Raw genomic sequence first — 19,402 nt, forward strand, 5'->3', positions numbered from 1 at the left:
AAGTAATTGTACCAACTGGGATGTATGGATCGGAGTTGTGGGGAATGAAAGTGACAGAGAGACAGAAATTGAATGTGTTTGAGATGAAGTGTAAGGAGTATGGCTGGTGTATCTCGAGTAGATAGGGTTAGGAACGAAGTGGTGAGGGTGAGAACGGGTGTAAGAAATGAGTTAGCAGCTAGAGTGGATATGAATGTATTGAGGTGGTTTGGCCATGTTGAGAGAATGGAAAATGGCTGTCTGCTAAAGGTGATGAATGCAAGAGTTGATGGGAGAAGTACAAGAGGAAGGCCAAGGTTTGAGTGGATGAATGGAGTGAAGGAAGCTCTGGGTGATAGGAGGATAGATGTGAGAGAGGCAAGAGAGTGTGCTAGAATTAGGAATGAATGGCGAGCAATTGTGACGCAGTTCCGGTAGGCCCTGCTGCTTCCTCCAGTGCCTTAGATGACCGCGGAGGTAGCAGCAGTAGGGGATTCAGCATTATGAAGCTTCATCTGTGGTAGATAACGGGGGAGGGTGGGCTGTGGCACCCTAGCAGTACCAGCTGAACTCGGTTGAGTCCCTTGTCAGGCTGGGAGGAACGTAGAGAGTAGAGGTCCCCTTTTTGTTTTGTTTCATTTGTTGATGTCGGCCACCTCCCAAAATTGGGGGAAGTGCCTTGGTATATGTATGATGTGTATGTATATGAATGTGGTTCATTAAACTTAAGGAAAACTGAATGAATAAATATTAAAGGAAATTTAGGTACAGTATTTAAGAAATGAATTTTTCAAATGCAAAATGAAAAGGTAACATATTGAAATAACAACTAATTTCATATGATGATGATAGTATATAAGAACTAATGAAATATTTATTACTCTCTCAATTTGCATTACAATTTTAGGGAAGCTAATCTCAGAAAATTTTTGAGGATTTTTATTGATACAGTAATTTGTTTGCTATGTACTTTATATCAAATGGACTTTTTGTATTTGACCGTATTTTATTTTTTTATACATAGATGAATAGGAATCTTTTTTTCTTGTTAAAATTCTCCCCCTTCAAGAATAGATCCTTTCTCTTCATTTTTATAAGGAATTCGTCTTCTTGCTCTTATTAAACTAACGTTGACTGAGCTGGGGAAATCTTCCTACAAGTGCTGAACAGTAAAGATGATTGACACTAGCTACCTTTCTTCCATTGCAGAAAGCCATCAGTAGTTTGGAGGAGAATCGTGTAAAATCTCTGAAGGTTCTTGAATCTAATTCCTCAAAGCTGGAAGATGATTTGTCATCCATGATGGCGAACTGTCAACTTCTCAAGACTGACCTTGAGAAGCAAGGCAATACTCAAATAGAAGAGCTCTCGTCACAGAAAATCCAGGTTTTGGAATTATTCTCTGAGCGGATGGTCCAAGATATACCTACAGGTAAGTTATGGTTTCATTGAGTTTTTTAGCAGGGATTAATAATCTATAGCTAGGTCAGTTTGCATATACTGTGAAGTACTTGGAAGAAGAATTGTTTGACTGATCACTTTCTTAAATATTGTAAAATATGCTCTCCTTTCTTATTAGATATTTGCATAGAAATCTTATTTTAAAGGAGTATATATGATCAGAAAATGTTCATTCCTAAAATGTTTGTTCCAACTCTAAATACAAACCTTTCCACTATTTATAGGGATTATCTTTCGGCGAAGGTGGAAGATTAGTCGTAAACTTTCAAGCAAAGTACAGTATAACTACCTATTTGCTAGGTAGCAGAGGTAGATCTCACTCCCCTACCAGTCTTGCCTTCTCGCTTTTGTTTTTGGCTCAGTGGAGAGCAGACGTAGTGTCTCTCCAACAGACTTAGCTATTTGAACTAATTTTTCCTCTGCTTTCTCCTTTCAGGTGTGCTTGTGTCTTCTTGCCATCCATCATGCAGACTTGTCTTCCACTGAGACACTGACCCCATTTGTTGTGTCCGGCCTGACGAGATTGACGTTGTGACCGGGATAACACCAGCGATGAATGTTGGGGTTGTTGTTCTTCCCAGTGGGAGAGATTTGGGAAATGGCACAAGAAGTCCAAGAGAGATTATTCGCCTTTGGAGTCTTCCTAGAAGTCAAACAAACCTGGTCCTCTTCATTGACCCCCACCCCTCTCCGATCTCCCGGAGCTCCTGCTCAATCAGTTTCTTCCGAGGGTCAGTCAAGTAGGAGTGTTGACTAACACCAGGACAACACCAGTGATCAAGGGACAGTATGGCTTCCCTTAGGAAAACAAATCAGCCCCTTCCCTCAGGGGAGATCTGTCTCATACTCTGACTTTTTACAGGTTTGACCATCCCTGGCGTTTGCAGGTCCACCTTCAAAGGACATGTTGATGGAGCTTCTACAAGGACATGTTGATGGAGCTTCTACAGCTGGGGGCCGAGAGGAGATGAACCTCGGTTTCCCCTGAGGTAGAAGTTTCTACGACTGGGAGTTTTGTGGTTGGCGCTGTTGCTGTGTGCAAAGTTATGCTCTCGCCCTCTCCTGCTCCTGCCGACGCTAAAATCTGCGTTCTTTTCCCTTCTGTGGAGGGGGTTGAACAAAGGCCCAGGCTTGCTCCTCCACCTTGTCTTCCAGTCCCCCGCAGCATGACTTCTCTGCCAAGGATCGCCGTCGACAAGCCCAAACGAGTCCACTTGCCACCCCAGCGCTGACCTGCTGTTGATGATAGGACCCCTAGCCATCACAGGGTCTCCTCATCCAAGGATCACAGTCCTTTTCATCCTTTCAGATGTTCGCCCTTTGTCAGGAAACGTCATTACCTCTCCAGGGAATGGCAATAGTCTAACACTCCTGCTCGTGATCGTGCCTCACATGCCCGCTGCTCGCCAGCTCATGATAGTCACACACCTCCTCGCCGTTTGGCATCTCGTGATTATCACCCTCCAACGTGCTTTTCACTTGCTCGTGATCGTCTTGCACCTACTCGTGATCATCTCTCGCCATCGCACTTCTCGCTATTGCATGCGCGATCGTCACCTCGCGCATTATATTCTCTCCTCAGAGTTTCATCGCCATCCAGCGTGCAATCATCAACCCATGCCTGATCCCTCACTTTGCCACGAGCTTCAGACCATCTGTGATCCTTCCAGGTCCTGCTCACATGCGCTCACCTAGACCCAGGCCTGATCTCCTTCTGGCTTTAAGGAACCTCCAAAGAAATGTGCTCCTATAACTTCTTTTTCTCCATCTTGACCTTTAAGGTTAGATCAAGAGGATGAGGACCTGCCTCTCCTCATTTTCAGGTACCTAGATATTTATCCCCTAGGAGGCAATCACCATCTGTTAGCCTCCCGAAGGACACTTTGGACCTTTCAGTGTTTGGGAAACCTCCATCTTGGTGAAGGCAGTGAAGCAGGCTGTTGCAGGGACAGCTCCTCCATTGAAACAGGCAACAGGATTAACTCCTAGGATCCTGTTACAGAGTCGGTCTCCTCCTCCTCTTCCTCACCCCCTTTCGACCTTAAGCAAAGGCTTTCCGCTTCCAGGGCCCCAAACCCTATGATGTTTGTCGCCCCCATCAGGAGCGTGCAGTGAGGTGTGGGAATTATTGCTCACATCCAGCAGGACTTCAAATGACTCCGGTCCTTACGACAAAGCAAAAGAGGAGGCTGAGGAGAGACTCCCCCACTGGGTGATAATCTCCACCCCCATATCCACAGGAGATCTCATTAATACCCACGTTACGCCCATCTCCTTTAGAAGTGGACCCTCCTGAACTTCAACCAGTCTCCAGACCACCGGAAGAATCTGTGGCAACACCTTCTGCAAGAGACGTACCTCTATGGTGTGGCAGGAACCTTCCAGACCATCGCTGCTGGAGGGAGGAATTCCTTCTGCCTCAGAGAGAGTCTAAGGATGCCAAGAAGGTGCTGAAGAATGCTAAGACTGGGGCAGCTCTTCAACAAGAGAGAGAGCATGTGGGACCTCCCCTGCAGCAGCAGGGACATCAACAAGTGACATTCCCCCAGCCTTAAACGTTGACAACCTCGACCCATCCCCAGGTTCCTATGGATGAGAGCTTGGAAGTGGAAGATGACCAGCACTGAGGATGACTTATCTCCGCAGGGTCGTCAGTCCTAAGTATTCGGAAGCAAAGCAGAAGGCTTCTGAGTATGCCTTCTGGTAGGTTCTATCCTGCATGAGGGCCATCAATGGGTTAGCTGACCCTACTACGGCCCCTCAGGAAGGCAAGGACACAATCCTTGACCATGTCTACAGGATCCCAATGACCTCCCAAGACCAGTGCAGCTATGCCATGGTCGAAGAGGTTGACGGCTGCCAGGGCGAAGATATTCTCCCAGATCAATGGCGCTACCAGTTCTCTCTGCAGGCTATATCATGGCTGCACCTATGGCTAGGATCCGAGGGAAACCTCGTTAAAACCAAAGATTGGTCTAGGGATTCTATGCGGAAGTCAGTGGAAACCATTCATTTGTCAATTACCCAAACCATTGAGTTCCTCACCCACCAGGTGGTCAACCTGAGGGCAAAAACGATCTTCAGGCTTCAGGATTCGGTGATCGAGTGAGTCCATAGACAAGTCCCACAGGCGGAGGTCTTGAGGCTCAGGAATTCCACTTTGGAGGGCTCTCCCTCTTCAAACCGGAAGAAGTCGAGCGGGTTGCTGAACGCTGGAGGAAGTCCAATCAGGACTTCCTCCTCCATAGGGCCTTGACATCACAGCCCTATGGTAAAGCTCCTCCATCTCAGAAGAAACAGCCACAGACCACCAGACCCTCGTCTAGTAGGATAGCAATTATTATTATTATTACAAGGTAAGCTATAACCTTAGTTGAAAAAGCAAGATGCTATAAGCCCAAGGGCTCAAACACAGAAAAATAGCCCAGTGAAGAATGGAAACAAACAAATTACAAATAAAATATTTTAAGATAAAAGTAACTACATTAAATTAGATCTTTCATATATAAACTATAAAACTTAAAAAAACAAGAGGAAGAAAGATAAAATAGAACAGCCTGCCCGAGTGTACCCTCAAGCAAGAGAACTCTAATCCAAGACAGTGGAAGGCTATGGCATTATCCAAGAAAAGAGAGCAATGGTTTGATTTTGGAGTGTCCTTTTAGAAGAGGTGCTTACCATAGCTAAAGAATCTCTTTTACCCTTACCAAGAGGAAAGTAGCTACCCAACAATTACAGTACAGTAGTTAACCTCTTCAGCGAAGAAGAATTGTTCAGTAATCTGTGTGTTGTCAGGTGTAGGAGGACAGAGGAGAACATGGAGAATGTGGCAGGAATAGGCCAGAGTACTTTGGGTATGTGTAGGCAAAGACAAAATGAGCCGTAACCAGAGAGAGGGATCCAATGTAATACTGTCTGGTCAGTCAAAGGACCCAATAACACTCAAGTTTTAGTATCTCAACGGGTGGCTGGTGCCTTGGCAAACCTACTACCTCCAAAAAAGTGTTGAAGAAAACCTTTCTTGCAATGGATCAAAAGGGCTCTAGGGAGGGCAATCCTTCCACTTGCCCACCAGTAGGGCGATTTCTGTAACACGGCTAGCAGAGGTGACTGCAGCACGAGCAGAACCACAAAGTTTCCATAATTTGTTCAAGGTATTGAGTTCCGTTCATTCAATCTCTCCCTCCACTGACTCAGGATCCAGTCCCATCAAACTCCTACATGAAGGGATCCGGAAAGGAGCTGGCCCTTCAGGCTGAAGTCCAGATCATGTTGGAGAAAGGCACTTTCAAAGAGGTCCTCGATGGTTCCCCAGGGTTTTTCAATCGACTCTTTCTTATGAAAAGGGGATCTGCAAGCTTGAGACCAGTCTTCAACCTCTTGGCTCTGAAAAAGTTTGTTCTGCAAACTTTTAGGATGGAAACGGCAGACGCAGTCATACAAGTGGTAAGACCACAAGACCTCGTGCACTCTGGATCTTGAGCACGCATATTCACGAGACTAATCGCAACCCTTCTTCAACACTTAGACAGACTACTCATGTTTTGCCAGGATCTGGGGATCGGGGTAAATCTCAAGAAGTCATCCCTGCTTCCCTTTCAAAGACTGATATATCTCGATATGATCATTAATACCAACCTACAAAAAGTTTATCCATCAGACAACAGGGTAAAAAGGCTATGGAAGGTAGCAAGCCTCTTCCTGAGACAAAAACTTCCATGTCTCTTAGGTCGCCTGTCATCCCTGGCCAGTCTCGTGTCCAATAGCTGCCTCAGAATTCAATCTCCAGTGGTGGCTAAAATCCAGGTGGAAGCAACACGGTGGTCTCCATGATGGTGTCAGTCGGAAACCTCCGCAAAGGGATGGATCTTCTCGTACCTCTCCCGGATTTGATGCTCTTTACGGATGCATCGAAAGAAGAGTGGGTGGCCCGCATGCTGCCTCACATGTCCTTCGGGCTCTGGTCTGAGTCCGAAAGGTACCAGTACATAAATCTAGAGATGAGGGCAGCCGTCATAACCCTCCAACAGTTCCAGCAGTTCCTGGCGGGTCACTCTGCGGTGCTGATGTATAACACCACCACAGTAGTATCTTAAATGATCAAGCAAGGCAGTACCTTTTTGCAGGCTCTATGCCATCTATCAGTGGAGATGCTGAGATGGACAGAAGACAACTGGGTGTCCTTATTAGCCCGTTCCATTCCAGGCAAGCGAAATGTGCTCGCGAACAATATGAGCGGAGCGACTACTATAGTGGGCTCCGAGGGGTCTTTGAATCATCTAGTAGCCAACAAAGTCCTGACTTTGTGGGGTTTCCCGACTATGGTTCTGTTTGTGACGTCCCTGAACTGGAGGCTCCTGCTGTACTGCTCCCCAGTCCTGGATCCACTGGCACTGGCAAGATACATTTCAACAACGATGGGACAACATCGACATTTACGCCTTACCCCATTCTGTCCAATGAGAAGGGTGCTCAACAAGACTAGAGCATCCAACAACCTATCCATGACTCTCATAGCTCTGCAATGGTATCAAGCAGATAGGTTCCCAGACCTTTTGCAATTCCTGATGGAGATCCCAAGAGAACTCCCTCTACTACTCAATCTACTCAACAGCCATACGTGAACATCTTTCACAGATCAGTAGCTTCGCTTAGACTTCATGGCTGGAGACTATCCACCACCTTCTCAGAGAGGCTTTTCGCCACAAGTTGTGAAGAGGATGTCTGGAGACCTTCGAAGATCTTCGGCTTCAGTCTACCAGGCCAATTGTACTATCTTCTGTAGTTGGTGTCGTGGAAGGGGTATCTTTCCGCTTAATGCCACTATTCTAACAATAGCAGAATTCCCTGTTTAACTAAGGAAGGAAAAGCTTCTCTTAGTCTTGGTTGGGAATGGCTACCTCTCGTCCTTAAGCCTCAACTTTAGACTGAAAGGAGTTGATATTTTCTCTCCGTTGGAGTTGTCTCCTCATACAAAGCTGAGTTTACTTTCCCCCAGTCAGAAATTAGACCTTCTCCATGGAACGTAGCTCGCGTCCTTTGGTCTCTGAAGGGTGCGTCCAACTAACCATTTTGCCAGGCAAGAGATTCCCACCTCAATTTGAAGATGGTGTTCCTGCTCGCCTTGACTGCATTTCGCCAGGCAACAGATTGCCACCTCATTTTGAAGACTGTGTTCCTGCTCGCCTTGGCTTGGGCCAAGATGGTTAGTGAACTTCATGGTCTGTCCTACGATGTCGCCCATTCGAGTGGATGGTGGGACGTAACATTCAGAGTGGTTCCTGTACCTTTTGGAACTCCTGAAGGAGACCCCAAGAAAACTCCCTCCACGACACGATCTAATCAACAGCCACACATGAACATCTTTCACAAAGCAGTAGCTTTGCTTTGACTTCACACTGGAGACTATCCAGCACCTGAGTTTATTGCTAAGATTCAAAATCCAAGAGTAGCGGATCCCTGATTTGGGTCCTCTTGGATTGGGAGTCTTCGTTTTGTAACCGATGATCCACACATCAGCAGTTACTTTGCCCAGTGAGGAGTTTGAGGTATTACCTCAAAAGGGCTGCGGTAGCTCTCCCCCAAGTGTCTGTGCTTTTCATAAGCATTAGGAAAATCAAGAGAAGGATCACAAAGAATACTATCTCTTCTCTTGAATTTGCAAATTCATAGATTTTGCAGTGAAATCCTGACCCCTCCTCCAGCTCTACGACCCAGAGCTCACAACGTAAGGGGTATTATGTCCCTAGCGTTCAAAAAGAATCTACCTGTGATGCAGGTCCTACAAGCGGGAGTGTGGAAGAGTCGGACGACTTTCACTGCCTGCTACCTGCATAACCTATCCCATAGGAACATGAAGACATTCCTCCATTGGTCCTGTGGGTGGCTGCACAACAAGTGGTTCAAATACTTCAGGCTCCTTGATGGACAAGTAGCTGATGATTGAGGGCATTGGTTACCCGGGATTGATCTGGGATGAAGGTGTAAAGAATGACTGGCTCTTTCTTTCATTTTCCGCTCTCTGGGAAAATAGCACCCACAGTCCTCTGTAAGCTGGCCTCGTCTATCTGCAAGTAAACCATTTCCCTTGTGTAACCTAGTATAGGAGTAATACTTGTTACTTCCCCCATACCCCTTGCGAGGTGGGATTGGGTAACGTCTATGAATTGATTCTAAAGGTTCCTTTGGTTTCTGAGAAGTCTTACCTAGACCAGACACATTGCTAGTATCACAAACACATGCATTGCTCAGGCCACCCTACCTGTGCATTGTATGAAATTAACAAGGTGTCAAGGTTCTCCCTGTTTCGTGCGAACTACGTACAGGAAAACCCCGGTCAGATGCCAAGCCAGTTGGCTTGGACTTCCACATTCCTAATGGATGAGTCAACCCTTTAAATGGTGGAAGGGTTTTTATTTAGTGTCAGAACAAATGACAAATTTTTAAATTATTTTTATTTTTCCTAACGATACAAACCAGTAGCTATTTATACAAATTGTCCCGTCATCACCTATCCCCCTAGAAGTTATGCCTGCAATCAAAAGTGAGAAGGCAACACTGGTGTTAGTGAAGGGGCTAGTGGGTTACCCGCAGTACCCCCCTCTGTTAACTTTCAAATTTCATTCTTTTTTTTTTTTTTTTTTTTTTTTTTTAGAACTTGAATTATCCAAAAATGTCCTGTAAAAATTTCTCAATTTTCTTTCACTTTATTTATTTCAAGGTCAAACTCCAGTACGACAAGATTACAAGTTCTCCAGGGTTCTCCCAACAACTTCACCCCATGATAGAATTCTCCAACGGTATCGAGCCAGTTCAGCAAGTTCCATGTCAAAAATTCCAATTCCCAGTTCAGGTGATACAGAGGTAAATTGGTGGAATGGGGTCTGGACTAAGCGCTCTCTCTCTCTCTCTCTCTCTCTCTCTCTCTCTCTCTCTCTCTCTCTCTCTCTCTCTCTCTCTCTCTCTCTCTCTCTCTCTCTCTCTCTCTCTCTCTCTCTCTCTCTCTCTCTCTCTCTCTCTCTCTCATCACTCTCTCTCTCTCTCTCTCTCTCTCTCTCTCTCTCTCTCTCTCCTCTCTCTCTCTCTCTCTCTCTCTCTCTCTCTCTCTCTCTCTCCTCTCTCTCTCCTCTCTCTCTCTCTCTCTCTCTCTTTTTTTTGGCATAAATTGTAAATTCTTGTCTTATGAATTGATAATTAGAAAGGTTTTTAAAGTACAGTACTCCATGCTGTATTGGTAGTATTAAATTTGTTATATGTTTGATGTTTTTTTTTTAATTTTACAGGATGAAATTAGCTCCCCATCTTTTGACACATCAGGTCTATCTTTGTCCGATTCTTCTCATGTAGAGGAGGATATGGTTGGGGTCAGGTCATTATCTGGTTCAACTAATGATGTTCGCTCGAATTGTGGATCTTCCACTGATCTAAGGATACTCTCCAGCACTATAAAGGTAGTGGGTTGTTTTCCTTGTTTGTATGGTTGTTTTAACAACTAGGACTGGTTAATTGTTTCACATTCTTTGGGAATTTTTCTTTTTAATTGTAACCTCAAAGACACCATGTAACGTTAATATTACTGTTGTCACTGTTAGTATCATGAAGGAACTGTTCAAGTGAATGTTTAATGGACCACAAATATTTTTCTATTTCATTGATATTTATGTTGACTCCATTTGAAGTATCTGATATTTGTGTTTTGATTTTTTCCATTTGAAGTACTGTATCCCAATTGTTATTAATGCATACAATTGAAATGTATTGCCATTCACATAAGGATTTAGTAATGATCCAAGTTCTTGACAGTACTTCTTGGGTAATCATTGCCTCATTAAATTTGAGCTTTATTTTGCAGAATAACAAAGAGGTCTTTGCAGTGCCGAATCTTCCTGCACCAATGAGCAGGGAGAACTCTACGGTTTCCCTTTCAAGGTCATCATCTTCATCTTCAATTCCAGAAAACTAAGGTTAGTTTTTTCTTAAGTTTGAATTTCAGTTAGTTTTAGAGTGTAGAATTAATAGTTATAAGTAGATTTTTGCTTCTTTCAGCCATTTCTGCATTTTGCTGCCCGTTTAAGTATAAAAGGCAAGTTATGGTATGTTAATTTTTTCTGAGTTTTGTATTATTAGGGTCCTAGATGTGTGAGTAGATTTCATAGCATTACATTTGACTTAGGAAAGGTGTCAATGATAGGTTTCTCTTTTTTCATGAATAAGTTATTTATTAGAATAAGAATAGCTTAATAGTCTAATTTAGTCATTAATTTCAATCAGAGAAATTTCAGCCATATAAGGTTCTTAGTTTTATATCAGTATTTTACAATTGTCTTTTAAGAAATTACTTTAGAGAGCCGGACGGCTGGTTAATGCGGTTTTTAAGGACAGGACTGACATTCATGCCACTTGATAAGGTGACTCAGGACATTTCCAAAACTGCATAGGATTTTTGCCTCTGACCTTCGATTTTGCGACGCCGGGCCGATTTATTTTGAAAATGAGTATTTTATTTTATTTTTTTTTTTTTCAAATTCTCCTCTTCCCTCGTTACTGAATATTAAGACCTGGGATTGATATCTTATATAGACAATGAATTAGACCTTTAAAAAAAAATTCATTATGGTTAAAAAATAAACCCTACATTTCAGGGAAAAAAATATTAAAAAAAATTTGTAAAAGGGGCTCTATTTGATTGTTTTATAATGTCTTTCTAAGATTGTTGTATACCAAATTTCAATGCTATATCTTTAAAACTAAGGGAGAAGATAGAATTTCAAGGTCAATATGTATAGTTTTGAGATGCGCGCGTTCTAAATTTTTTTTATTTTTACAAAGACAATGTTAATAAATCATGATTATTATGAATTTTGTTCCTTTTTGGATATAAGTAAACCAAAACAAAGTTATGTATCATAATTTAATCATAAATGAAAATCCCTTTGCTCAATATCTTGCTGCTTTAGGCGAGACGGTCGCTCATTCTTTATATCTCTCCTTCAGTAACTCGGCTAATTTTGACAATATTATCCACTTCTGAACTCTTATTAGAGCAAATTTTTTCTTCCTTATGTTAGCGAGATGTTGAAATTGTCTTTTCCCTCTTAGGCATGAAATTCTTGCCAAAAATGCGAAAATAAAAGACGTAAAAAAAAATGTCAGAGGTCAATCTCAAGCATGTACTCCTTATGAGGTTTATGAAACTTTGTGCCAGGAATGAGAGCCAAAGGGTGTTATTACCGCTTAATACATTGTCCTGTGACTCGTGGAATCTGCAGGTGCCATTGCTCACAATTTTTTTTTATATTAAAATGTAATAATTATCAAAATTTACGATAACAGAAGAAATACTGCACTGCATTTTCTAGTACGGAACAATGTTTTTGGTTTATTGAGTTATCTTACTAATTATCCTGTAACTATGAAAGTAAGGAATTTTTACAAAATATTTAGTATACGCACTCCATTGTTATACGAATCTGAATTTTTTCTGGATTTTGTGTTTTTCTTTTTATATTGGTGTACCAGCCGGCCCTACTTATTTCGTCATCAGTACTCGAAAATCGCATTACACTACCCCAGTAATATGAATGAAATACTGTACGTTATAAAAATCCAGAAGTCAATCAAAATGTCTGTTGAATAGATATTAGTGTCCCTTTCAAGCTTCTCATATATGGTGAATAGGTGTGAAGCGGAATACCTTTCCAATTCCTACTTTGTTAAATCGTTTATGAATAATTTTTCATCTGTGTTAAAAGTGTAAATCATATACGTGCCATACTAACATTACTGTTCATAAAATACAAGCTCTGTAAATTAAATGACTCACTTATATGAATTAAAAACTAAATGGTTGCCATTAGCTTAGCTACTTGTGCACTCTAAAATTAAAATATTCCTCTGAATAAATTTTTTTCAAGGCATGTGTATGCATTGACTGTATCAAGGCATAAAAAGATGGTACGTAACAAACTAGCATTTTAGATAACCAGTATTCCAAATTTATGATATTTTACGACAGGAAGAATTTTGAAGCAATTCTAAAGAATGTATCAGCTGTAAACTTATTTTTTCTTCTTAAAAACACAGGTTATCTTACCCCTCCCATTTGTCAAAAAAAAAAAAAACTGTGGTCTTGATCTGTACCTTATGCGATTTGTGATCCAATATTTAATATCTATTCTCTTGCAGGATAATAAAGAGAATACCTCGGTTCAGAGAGGAAGCACCAAAAAGCGAGGGCTCAGACAACCACAATCCTTTAACATAGCAGAGAAGACAGCCGGTCAGGAGACACAGACCCGACCCAGAAGAGTGTTGGGGATGCAGAATTGATAAACTTTTTACTGTAAGGTTTCACTATTTTTATTTGATTTTGTGTGTCCACTTTATTTCATTTTAATGCTTTCATATTCAGTTTCAATTTTGAATTTCTCTCATCGCCAAAGATATTTTTATTTTGTTTTAAATACTGTCAGACCTTTCTAAACCCTTTTCCATTCGTTTAAAGTTTTAGGTAAAGTTTTCCGTGTAATATTTAGTTTTTTCATATTCATTAATTAAGCTTATCTTTCTTGATTAAAGTACAAGTACAGTACAGTTCAGATTTTTTCTGCTCTGTTGGAAAATTAATACATAAGTTTTACCCAAGTTGATATTTTTGTTGTGAAAGCTCCAGCTGTTCTTGAAGTGGACATGTATGAAAATCAATGTTCCTAAGACTAGTGTTTGACTCACTATGTAATTTTAGGTCCGAAAGGTGAGGATAGTTTGGAATGGACATTAATTTTGTCCCATTTCCTTTAACCTTTATTAGCTAATGAATAGACAAGTTGTTTGTATGCAGGAGGATGAACCAATGCTTTAAAATTGTAAGATATGTCTATTCCAGCTTTACATAAATAACCGAGAGAGGAAAAAGCTGTCGATTATATGGCTAGGTGACGCACACAAAGGATTGAAACTTCCATTTTATCTTAAGTTAGTGCCAGATGTGATCTTACTAATGTCATAACCCCTAGAGGAACAGATCTGCTTATAGAATCTTCAAAAATTTTACCCCGCTAGGTGTCATATTGCATTTACAAAGTATTCTTTTTCTTTTACATCCCTTTGGCATTCTTTTAAGAAACTAACATGCTTTTATTGCATTAGACTGAAATGAAACATTGTATTCATAGATTCCATTTGATGTGCTTCAGAAGCACTGTATATTTTTAAGGTGTATATAAAGTGTCAGTGGTGGTATTCTGGCATTTTGTGCTTATTTCTTCTTTATATTTTAGACCATTATCTTCAAAGCCCTGTCTCTTTCTTTGAAACTTTAGACACATTTTGTCAAAAAGCCGTAAGTTGCTTGAGCAATATTTAAACTGAGGGCAGTTAGTCGTTAATAATAATAGTAATCATCTCTTGTATAAGTTATTAGGATATGTGCTGTTTATTTATAGAGGAATCCACACTGTACAGTTGAAGTTGGTTCTGATGTCTGTTTTGGGAAATAGACTCTTGAAGGTTTCTTCATGGATGCATGATTATGCTTTTCATTTATATTTATTTTTATCATAAAAAACCAACTTTTTAAGAAATAAATTTATTTGATTTGTAAGTACTCCAGAGCTAAGATATTTTAGAATAGAAATGGCTTTGTATAAAGTAGTGATATACAATAAAGTTTTCATTGTTTTGACACCTTTGATTGAGAAGATTGAATTATCCTTACATTGCATATGTACTGTACTGTAATAGCTACTTCAATGCACAATAGGTTCCCAGCAGTGATTATCTACATCTTCTACTTACAAACTTACAAACTAACTCGTATCCTTATGATTTTCAGCTGCACAAGTCAACAAATACTGTAGTTGCATCTCGTATTGCAAATGTTGTCTTGCTTACTGTTTTGAATTATTTAATATTGTTTTATTACAGTATTTCATTGTGAACTTTTGATGTATTATCGGAGATTTATGATTTAAGTTGGATTTGTGTTAGTATCTCCAAGTGTTTGTAAGTTGAGGACCTTTGTTTTCATTTTTCAATTGTAATAGTATTACAGCTTTTTTCATGGCTAGTCATAGGTGGGAATTTGTAAACCCATCCCAAAGTAAGCCAAGCTTGCAAAATGTGTTTTGGGACTTGAACCAAAGAGCCTGTTTGCCATAATGTCTGGTAAATCTTTTTGAAGAGCATAAGTTTTCCGCTTAACTTTTCCTTGTATGATTTATAAGTCTAGTTTGATGAAGGAAGAAATATCAAATGTCATATTCTATTTTTTATTATGGAGATATTTTTTATGAGAAAATCTGTTATTAGGTTTTTATTGTGAAGATGTTTAATCATGTTTTCTGTGGTAATGATTTAACTTGAAGTTTATATCCATACAAAACTTTAGAGACCTATTTTGCTTATGCTGTAATGCCTGGTAAATTTTTTTTTGCAAAGAGTTAAATCAGTTATTACTTGAAAGAAATTAGACTATCGTAGCTGTGGAAACTCCCACTTTATTCCATTTATGTACAAAACTCGTCTGCTGTTTAGCTCTCATTTGTATCCATGTGTTAGGTCTCATCTCTTCATTTTACCAAATATAGTTAACATTGATACAGTAATGTTTCTGTACTCATTGTACTCTAAAGTCTTTGTTATAGTTATTAATCATACAGGTGAGGGAACTGGGTATGTAGATGTAAGCAGATAGATGATTTTTACGATGAAGGTTGGCTCTGCAGGTTATCTTGCCATTTTTATGGGTCTCTTCTGGCAATGTATGACATGATCAAATGTGTTCAAAATACACATGTTTTTTTACATTAAGAAAAACCAAGTGTTGCTGAAATAGGATACAGTACTGTACTGTACCAATAAATGGAAATAAATCCTCAGAAATGGAGAAAAATCTGAGATGCCAAAAATTCTCTGAATAAAAAAAGACATGACAACTTGATGTAGTATTTGTCTATTGGCAATAATTTGGATATTAGGTGATTGTATGTCTTGGCGAACAGATAAAAGCTTCACCCAGGGGTATAAGGATCTTTACCTCAAGATCAGATTCATTCTTGTATAAGAAGGCCTAATGGCTATAACATTACCTTCCACTCATTATCATTACCTGTACTAGCAAAGCCGCAGCCCTAGTTAGAAAAGCAGGATGCTGCTACAAGCCCAAGGAAAATACCCCAATTTGGAAAGGAAATTGAAAAATATAGAATAGTGTATTACAGTGAACCCTCGCTACTTCGCGGTTCGACCATCGCGGATTCACCACTTCGCGGATTTTTTCCATAACCCATATATATACAGTAATATATATATATATATATATATATATATATATGTATGTATGTATGTATGTATGCATGTATTTATGTATATATGTATGTATATATGTAGGTATGTATATGTGTATACATATAAAAATATATATATATATATATATATATATATATATATATATATATATATATACAGTGAACCCTCGTTTATCGCGGTAGATAGGTTCCAGACGCGGGCGCGATAGGTGAAAATCCGCGAAGTAGTGACATCCTATTTACCTATTTATTTAACATGTATATTCGGACTTTTAAAACCTTCCCTTGTACGTAGTACTGTTAACAAACCACCCTTTAATGTACAGAACACTTAATGCATGTACTACAGCACCCTAAACTAAAACAGGCACAAATATTAAAGGCGATTTTATATCATGCGTTTCCTAAACACCTAAAAAGCACGATAAAAAATGGCAACCAATGTTTTGTTTACGTTCATCTCTGATCATAATGAAGAAACAAACTCATTTAGTGTACAGTACACATATATGTATAGGTTAGTTTTTGCATCGATTATATTGATTATACAGTACTGTATGTTGATTTGTTTATTACCAATGTTTTAGTTTACGTATTTTTCTTAGGACTTCCAAATGAAATGTTTTTCTTTATGACGCCGCCTGAAACGACGGCGTGTACGCTCAGTAAACAACCACGCTCAGAACAAACAAGGCATTTAACGCGCATGATGATAGTGATAAATAATGATACAGTACATACAGTATTTACAGTAAAAGCATTTACAAAATATGTTACCTTACAAATATAAATTATACAGTATTGTACGTAGCAAAGCAGGAAAGCAATTTACGAGAGAGAGAGATTGTTTTACGTACGTAAATGTAAATTTTAAACAAAAAAAATATGATAGGTTACAACATGTAGACTTTTAAAACCTTCCCTTTAACTTAATGCATACAGTACGTACATTACTAAACTATAAAACAGGCACAAATACAGTTTTAGAATGTACAGTAAGAATATTAAAGTAAAAAATAAAGATTGTTACTGTACTCACCACGAAAGAAGTTGAAGAAAAACTTGAATGGTGATGGCGATGAATTTGCTGCACAGTAGAAATGATGATGATGAAGCTGATGATGTGTTCTACTGTGCAGCCAATGATAGTATTTTACGTTTCTTCAGACGGAGGTGTCTTTTCCTGGGACACCTCTTCAACTTCTTCCTGGGAAACTTCAATTTCTTCCGAAGGCGTACTAGCAGGAGGAACTGGCTCTTTTTTGCGAGGCTGGAAGAACATTGTGATCGGAAGTTGTTGCCGCTGCTTCTTTTTTCGATCCAAGAGCATTTTGTAGGGAGTCATTATGTCATCAACCTTGTTGCAGAATTGCATCGAGCGAACCATATCCTCGTCCCACTCTTGCAACATTTCTTTCAACTCCTTCGCATGGTTGCAGGCCTTGGCAAGCCGTTCTAATGTTAAGCCCGTTTCTTCGACATTTTCTTGGGTCTCTTCCTGGGTATCACTCTCTTCCTCACTTGCCGATTTCGTCAGGTCTTCGAGGTCTGCATCAGTTAGGGGCTGGGAATGGCAGTCCAACAACTCGTCGACGTCTTCAGTCGTCATGTCGCCAAACCCGTCACCTCCAATTATGGCAGCCAACTGCACAGATTTCCGTATTGCAGAGTGTTGGATTTCCTACGGAGTAAATCCCTTGTCGTCGTAAACAATATCGGGCCACAACTTCTTCCAGCTCGCATTCACGGTTGCAGGTTTCATCTCTCGAAGTGCCTTCTGAATATTCTGCAGGCACGTGGCTATGGTGTACTGCCGCCAGTACGCCTTCAAGTTAAAATCTTCATCCTCGTCATCTTGGGCAGCATCCACACACGCAACGAGGTCCGCCAAGGTATTCTTCGTGTAGAGGGCCTTGAACGCCCTGATAACCCCCTGGTCCATCGGTTGAATTAATGACGTGGTGTTGGGTGGCAGGAACTCAACCTGAATGCCCTCATGCGACAGGTCAGTTGCGTGTCCACCAGCGTTATCCATAAGGAGAAGGATCTTGAATGGCAAGCCCTTCTCTAAGAGATATTTGCTGACTTGCGGGATAAAACACTGATGGAACCAGTTGGAGGTCAGCATCTTCGTAATCCATGCTTTTTGATTATGCATCCAGTACACGGGAAGGAGATTCTTATTTTTATTTTTCAAAGCGCGAGGATTTTTCGACTTATAAATAAGCCCCGGCTTTAACAAAAATCCAGCAGCATTGCCACACATCACGAGGGTAACGCGATCCTTGAATGCTTTAAAGCCAGAGGCTTTGGCTTCCTCTTTGAACAGGAAAGTTCGCGACGGCATTCTCTTCCAAAACAAGCCAGTCTCATCCATATTAAAGACTTGTTCCGGCTTGTATCCACCTTTGGCGATAATATTCTTGAACGTCTGGTTCACGTAAGTTTCAGCAGCGGCAGTGTCAGCGGAAGCAGACTCCCCATGCAGGGAAACGCTTTTCAGGGCGAAGCGTTTCTGAAACTTCGCGAACCATCCTTTGCTTGCGGAAAAACGTTTCTGAGGCTGGGAATCAGTGGATGTCCCTGGTTGAGGATCATCTGCATCATCATCATCTTCAGCATGGTTGCCGTCGTTGTCTTTAGGTTCCTTTGCAGCAAAATTCTCATATAAACTCAAAGCCTTTGTTTGGATGGTGTTCGTATCCAACGCTATGTTCTTCTTCCGGCAGTCGGCAATCCACACAGCTAAAGCACCTTCCATGCGTACGATCATTTTATTACGCGTTGTAACGACTCGCTTCGCTGATCTGCTAAAGGTGATTGCAGCCGTCTTTCTAATGTTCGCCTCGTCCTTCTTGATATAGCGAACAGTAGATTCGTTGATGCCAAAATGGCGGCCGGCGGCCGCGTAACTTCTACCATCTTTTAACATGTCGAGAAGCGTAACCTTCTCAGCTATCGTCATCATCCTTCGGTGGCGTTTAGGCTCACTACCAGCCTTAAGAGAAGCAGAACGCTTGGGAGCCATTACAGTAGGATGTACAGTAACAAAAAGTTCAACTTAAAAAGGTCGCACACAGCACAGATTAAACTTCACAAACTTAAGAACGTCTACTCAGCGATACGCGGTAACAGAGAGTGAACGATCCAGCCCCGCGAGAACTTTGATGCTGCGGGTAGGAGATGATGGCAAAACACCAATCACAGGCTAGATAACAAAACTTGAGTTCTGATTCGTCATCTATCAGCGCTTGAACCAATCACAACCCGTCTTACAGTACTATGATGCGTTGGTTACCTACTCATAGAAGATGCCCCGCGCATACCGAACGTACGTAGATTAAGTACAATACCGTAATAATAATAAATAATGATAATAATACTGTACAGTAATAATAATAATGATAATAATAATAAATAATAATTTTATTAACAACAACAATAATAATAATAATAACAATAATAATAATACAGCTTTACGTACGCTATTTTACGCCTCTCTCTCTCTCTCTCTCTCTCTCTCTCTCTCTCTCTCTCTCTCTCTCGTACGCTTATTCGAAATGTGATTTTTGCAACAAAGAATATTATTGGATGCAGTACTGTACTACGTACGTATACATACAAAAGATTCATGGAAAAGAAGCACATCCATTACA

General features: G+C 40.5%; 1 protein-coding gene across 1 annotated transcript in view; it reads left to right on the forward strand.

Annotated features, from left to right (window-relative positions):
* The window catches only part of Klp61F (Kinesin-like protein at 61F), a 103,107-nt gene extending 88,988 nt beyond the window's left edge, over positions 1 to 14,119 (forward strand). Inside the window, exons 17-21 of the mRNA XM_068393568.1 lie at positions 1,189 to 1,411; positions 9,161 to 9,303; positions 9,723 to 9,890; positions 10,292 to 10,399; positions 12,622 to 14,119. Of these exons, the coding sequence (XP_068249669.1) occupies positions 1,189 to 1,411; positions 9,161 to 9,303; positions 9,723 to 9,890; positions 10,292 to 10,399; positions 12,622 to 12,768 (789 nt within the window). The 3' untranslated portion in view covers positions 12,769 to 14,119. The remainder of the gene's footprint in view (positions 1 to 1,188; positions 1,412 to 9,160; positions 9,304 to 9,722; positions 9,891 to 10,291; positions 10,400 to 12,621) is intronic.
* Positions 14,120 to 19,402: the final 5,283 nt, after the last annotated feature.

The sequence above is a fragment of the Palaemon carinicauda genome, chromosome 19 (assembly GCF_036898095.1).
Source record: "Palaemon carinicauda isolate YSFRI2023 chromosome 19, ASM3689809v2, whole genome shotgun sequence".
NCBI lineage: Eukaryota > Metazoa > Arthropoda > Malacostraca > Decapoda > Palaemonidae > Palaemon > Palaemon carinicauda.